Source organism: Schistocerca americana, chromosome 2, assembly GCF_021461395.2.
Source record: "Schistocerca americana isolate TAMUIC-IGC-003095 chromosome 2, iqSchAmer2.1, whole genome shotgun sequence".
NCBI classification, from domain to species: domain Eukaryota; kingdom Metazoa; phylum Arthropoda; class Insecta; order Orthoptera; family Acrididae; genus Schistocerca; species Schistocerca americana.
Genome location: NC_060120.1, coordinates 230150707 through 230156706, shown reverse-complemented (window position 1 = coordinate 230156706; position 6000 = coordinate 230150707). Strand labels below are relative to the sequence as shown.

The following is a 6000-nucleotide window of genomic DNA, read 5'->3' as shown; positions in this document are numbered from 1 at the left end:
TAATACTCTTGGACAAGGAAGCATCCTTGATCCATTGACATTATTATTTAACATATTCTGCTTTTGTAGGTTATATTAAATTTTTGACAGAACATCTGAATTTGTGTTGCAACAATCATTTCAAATATTTTTAGAAAACACTGGAAGAAGGAAAATATGACAGTAATTCGCCACATCTTTTTGGGGCATTTTTTAAATAGCAATTTCACTTCTGCATGTTTCAGTAGATAAATGGTGAGTGTTGAGAAGTAGGAGAATGCCATATGGGAGAATGCCAAATGAGGACAGAGATATGGAGGGGAAGAGGTAGAAAAATGTTTATTTTTTTAGGTGGTTAATCCTTAGGATAGCAACATGATTATCACAAAATCTTCTCTTTTAGACATTTAAAGCATTTATTTCATGAAATACAAAACAGTACAAATCGGCTGTCACATTAATATATAATTATGGTTTCTGAAGTAGTATACAAGTTTCTAAAGCATGTCAAAAAATAAGTTTTGTGAAGAAAAAGAAATAGAAAATACTCTTTCTGAAGCTTTCTGCCCACATTTCTTTTTCATTTACATCAAAATAGTTTGCACTTATAGTGGAAACTGTTACCAGTGAAGGAAGTGGCATGGTGGTGTAGCAATCCTGGCAAAGATGAATTTTACTGTGGCTATTTTATAACACTATTGCTTTATTATTCTGCCATTCAATTATACAAGTCATACAAATAGTTTACTATAATATCAGTACAAGAAATTTTTGATATAATGTGTATCAGTAATTGAGAAAGGCTAGTTAAATATGGTACATGTTATAATGCCCCAGGTCATACTAAACACCATTCAACTAATGTTTGTAATGTATGGTGGTATCCACAGGAATGTCAATAAGTGCTTGCTTGTTACAAATCCATTTATCTCTTACAGTAATCATACCATGCAGCCATTTTGTTTTTTCAAACACAAGTTGAACACCTATATTTCCTTGGTTCCTTGATTTATTCAAGCACATGATCATATAAAAAATAGATTTCTTGGTCATGGTTATTGTGTTTTTCATTGATATCACTCATGTTCCTATGATAAATTATAAAAATTATTATACAGCTAACTAAAATAAATGGCCAAACAGAAGTATAAAAACTAAAAAAAAAAAAAAAAATGATTTGCACATGCCTTGACAAGAGCATTAATGCACTTTCAGATCTTACCAACATTAATGGATGTAATGATGTATTATATGAAATAAGAAGAATGAATATCAGTGATAACAATGTGAGCCAGTAACTATACAAATATACACATGGTTAATAGTGTAAATGAAGTTTCATTTTGTACATGATATATACAATAGTAACAATTCATATATCTGTCATAATAATGCAGTAAGCTAGCACTGATAAATGAGATTGTTGTGTGCCACTGTCTCAATTTAAGAAATATATTATAATGTAATGTATAATAATACATATAAAAATGTTTTTCTGGTGGGTAATTAAAGCCTATGTGCACTTACATTCTCAAGCTCAGAAGCTTTTGTTTTCATCAATGTCACTGCTATGTGCAATGACATACAAAATTCATCCAATTTTGTTTACAGATCATTACATTTTAACATTAAAAGAATAGGTGCATTCAAAATTACACTTCAAAATAATTTCATTATATTCTGATTTTCATTCTTATGAGGTTTTTCGTTTATTCCCCACGGAAGCTAAACACCGCATCCAGAAGGAAACAAACACCATTAATGATCGCCAGTGCTCCCTTTGAGAGACCCTTGTCCCTCAGGTCCCCCTTATACATGTTTTCGTAATACTGAATGCTGAGGGCACCTGCTGCCACAAAGAGAGCACAACCAGCCAGGCTGTAGAAGATATCCTGAAAATAAATTTATAAATTAGGCTTGCTGGCTTTAGATCATAAGTGTGAAGAAGAACCCCTGAATGATAGTACAGAGAAAAAAAGACTTCTTTACTAATTCTCAAAATGTGAACAAGACAGAAAGAAATGAGAGGATGATGAAAACAAAAGATTTGGTGTGTGTTTGTTTATTATTGGCCACAGTAATGGATGTGGGTTCCAAACGTTCTGGAGAAATGAAGAAGCTTGCACAGTATAAACTAGCAGCAGTTGCTGCAAGAGCCTAGTCTTTTGACTCAAGATTACAACACAACTTCTGATTTTTGCACGTTGTGATGGAATGCGCTGGGCCCACAGCAGCAGTCTTTTTCATTCAGGGGTGAAACATTTTCACCATGCATCTAATTTTATTTATTTACTGGCCAGTTTCAGAGCATTATAGTTCAATTTTCAGAGTAAATACTTCAAATGCATAGAATGAACTGTTTACATTGAACATATAATTATAATGTTCTGAAACGAGTCTGCAAATAAATAAAATTTCATAATCATGTAGCGATATTTTTTCATACACCAACAACAACAAATGATAACATGCAAACTGCCAGAGTAAATATATTACACAATGCTGGCTTTCATAGCTAGTATTTGCGCCCTTGATGAATTTTGTTTTTCCAGTACTGTGTTTCTTTCAAGATAGAATCATTATTATGCTAATATGAACAGAGGGGCCATAGCAATTTTTAAGGGATCCACTGTTCCTTGCTCAAATATAATTGTACTCTGCTCACACAGGTCGAAGGTGGATAAAGAATTGATAGTCGAGCACTGAGAGCGCTGAGCGACTGATATTATTGTCAGAGTAAACAAGTACAGCTCCATGCAGTATATCAAATCTGACTTTCAAAGCAGTGCGTTCAATTAACAATATAAATATTGCAAACTTTAGGGAAAGCCTACAGCAGCTAGACTGGGATGAAGTGTATAAGGAACCCGATGCAAACTTGAAATATAACTTATTTCACGATACATTTTGAAGGGTATTTGAAAATTGTTTTCCCAAGAAAATAGTTAAACATAATTCCAAGAAAACATAAAAACCTTGGCTAACTAAAGGAATAAGAATAGTGTGCAACCGTAAAAGAGAACTGCATCTAACAGCAAGAGGGAGTACTGACCCGAAATTGTTCAATATTATAAAAACTATTGTGCGGTACTAAGAAAAGTTATTAAAAAGTCCAGAAGCATGTGTATCATGTCTGAGATCAGTAACTCTGATAGTAAAATTAAAGCAATCTGGAATATTATTGAAAGGGAAACAGGGCAACCAAGAGCACAGGAAGACTTTAGTGCCATAAAACTGAATGACAAGTGTACTAACAAACAATCAGAAATTGAAAATATTTTCAATAATCATTTTTTAAATGTTGTGGAGAAAATAGGATCTAGATCTTCACTAGAAGAGGCAAGGCTACTAATAGAAGAGGCCATAACTGTGCAATTTGAAACAACTGTAATTCCACCAACCTCTCCCTCTGAAATCAGTAAAATAATAAACTCACTGAAAGGTAAAAGCTCTTACAGAATTGATGGCATTTCCAGCAAGGTACTTAAAGCTTGTTCCCCACAGATAAGTAGGATTCTCAGCCACGTATGTAATAGCTCTTTGGAGCAGGGTGTTTTCCCCGATAACACTGAAATATGCCATTGTAAAACCATTGCATAAAAAGGGGGATACGTCGGATGTCAAAAACTACTGCCCAGTCTCTCTTCTGACAGCTCTATCAAAAATTTTTGAGAAAGTAATGTATTCAAGAGTAGCCTGCCATATTTGTAAAAATAAAGTGCTAACAAAATGTCAGTTTGGTTTTCAGAAAGGTTTTTCAACAGAAAACGCTATATACGCTTTCACTGATCAAATATTAAATGCTCTGAATAACCAGACATCACCCATTGGTATTTTTTGTGATCTCTCAAAGGCCTTTGATTGTGTAAATCATGGAATTCTTTTAGATAAGCTAAATCATTATGGTTTGAGTGGGGCAGTGCACAAATGGTTTAATTCATACTTAACTGGAAGAATGCAGGAAGGTGAAATAAATGGTTCATGTAATGTTAAAACAACAGCTGATTCCTCAAATTGGGGGGCTATCAAGTACGGGGTCCCACAGGGTTTGGTGTTAGGTCCTTTAATGTTCTTGATATACATTAATGACTTATCATTCCACATTGACGAAGATGCAAAGTTAATTCTTTTTGCTGATGATACAAATATAGTAATAACATCCAAAAACCAAGAACTAAGTGATGTAATTGTAAATGATGTTTTTTTTCACAAAATTATTAAGTGGTTCTCAGCAAACGGACTCTTTAAATTTTGATAAAACACAGTATATACAGTTCCGTACAGTAAATGGCACAACTCCAGTAATAAATATAGACTTTGAACAGAAGTCTGTAGCTGAGGTAGAATTTTCAAAATTTTTAGATGTGTCCATTGATGAGAGGTTAAACGGGAAGCAACACATTGATGGTCTGCTGAAACGTCTGAGTTCAGCTTCGTATACTATTAGGGTTATTGCAAATTTTGGTGATAAGAAAGTAAATTAGCTTACTATGCCTACTTTCATTCATTGCTTTCGTATGGCATCATATTCTGGGGTAATTCATCGTTGAGTAGAAAAGTATTCATTGCTCAAAAACGTGTAATCAGAATAATTGCTGGAGCCCACCCACGGTCATCCTGCAGACATCTATTTAAGGACCTAGGGATCCTCACAGTAACCTCACAGTATATATATTCACTTATGAAATTTGTTGTTAATAATCTAACCAGGTTCAAAAGTAATAGCAGTGTGCATAGCTATAACACCAGGAGAAAGGATGATCTTCACTATGCAGGGTTAAATTATGCTGCCACAAAAGTCTTTGGTCACCTACCAAACAGCATCAAAAGCCCGACAGACAGCCAACTAACATTTAAAAATAAATTAAAAGAATTTCTAGATGACAACTCTTTCTACTCATTGGCTGAATTTTTAAATATAAATTAAGGGGGGGGGGGGGTGAGGGGGGGGGGGACACAACAACAACAACAACAACAACAACAACAACTTAAACATTAGTGTCATGCAATATTTTGTGTAATGTAATATCTTGTACAGACATCTTTTATTAACCTGACACGTTCCATACCATTACGAAGTGTCGTATTCATGATCTATGGAACAAGTATTAATCTAATATAATCTCTAATCTAATCTAGTCAGTGGTTGTTGTAATGGCATATTGGGAGGGGACTTTTTGTACAGGCTGAGTGTTTCCCCATAGCCATGGGCTGACCCTCAGCAAACCTTAAGAATATACTGGAGGTGACAAAGTATTTGTTTTGGCCAAAAGTGATCATAAAAAAGTTACAGAGTGTCAATATTATGCATTTGCATCTACTGCACCAGCCAATGGACTGCAGTGTGGATCACGTGTGCAGATTACTATCCCAGCATGTGATAAAATTTCAATGTATCTGACTCATGTTGAGCGTATATGTGAATAGATGTGTACAACAAAGGTACTGACCAGGGGCAGTGGCAAGGGGAGGGGAGGTGCTATGGGAGCTACAGTAGCCCCCCCCCCCCCCCTAGTGGAGTATCATATTACCTTGGGATAAAATGACTTCAGAAATCAGCAAATATATTACTCCAACAGATTCAATCTTTTTTTTAAAAATAATTATGTAACAATATAGGTTACAATGTATTTCAAACACATCTTAACAAAAGAATAAGAGCAGCAAACAGCTTACTATCCAAACCAATAAATATCATTTAATTTAAAATGGGCATCTTATTATTTATTAATACATATTTTTTACCATGAACTTCAAAACAGTTACCAAAAACTACTTTAAGCAAAACCAAATTTTACCAACTCTCCTTTTGTTAAGCGATATTACATTCCACAAAACCTCCCCCCCCCCCCCCCCCATTAGCCCCACACCCTTGACCAACTTCAAGAATCGCCCCTGGTAGTGACTGTCTCTTATTTCATCTGACACTAATATATTACCTTACTCATTGCAAACTTATGTGATCTTTGATTACTGCAGAACCTCTGTTCCTCGAATAGTGTTACTGAATAGCTAAAATCT

At 34.6% G+C, this 6000-nt stretch overlaps 1 protein-coding gene across 1 annotated transcript in view; it reads right to left on the bottom strand.

The window, feature by feature from the left end:
• Window positions 1-371: 371 nt before the first annotated feature.
• LOC124595305 overlaps window positions 372-6000 on the bottom strand; it is a 102594-nt gene continuing 96965 nt past the window's right edge. The window contains exon 4 of the mRNA XM_047133992.1: window positions 372-1871. Coding sequence (XP_046989948.1) covers window positions 1689-1871 — 183 coding nt within the window. The 3' untranslated portion in view covers window positions 372-1688. The remainder of the gene's footprint in view (window positions 1872-6000) is intronic.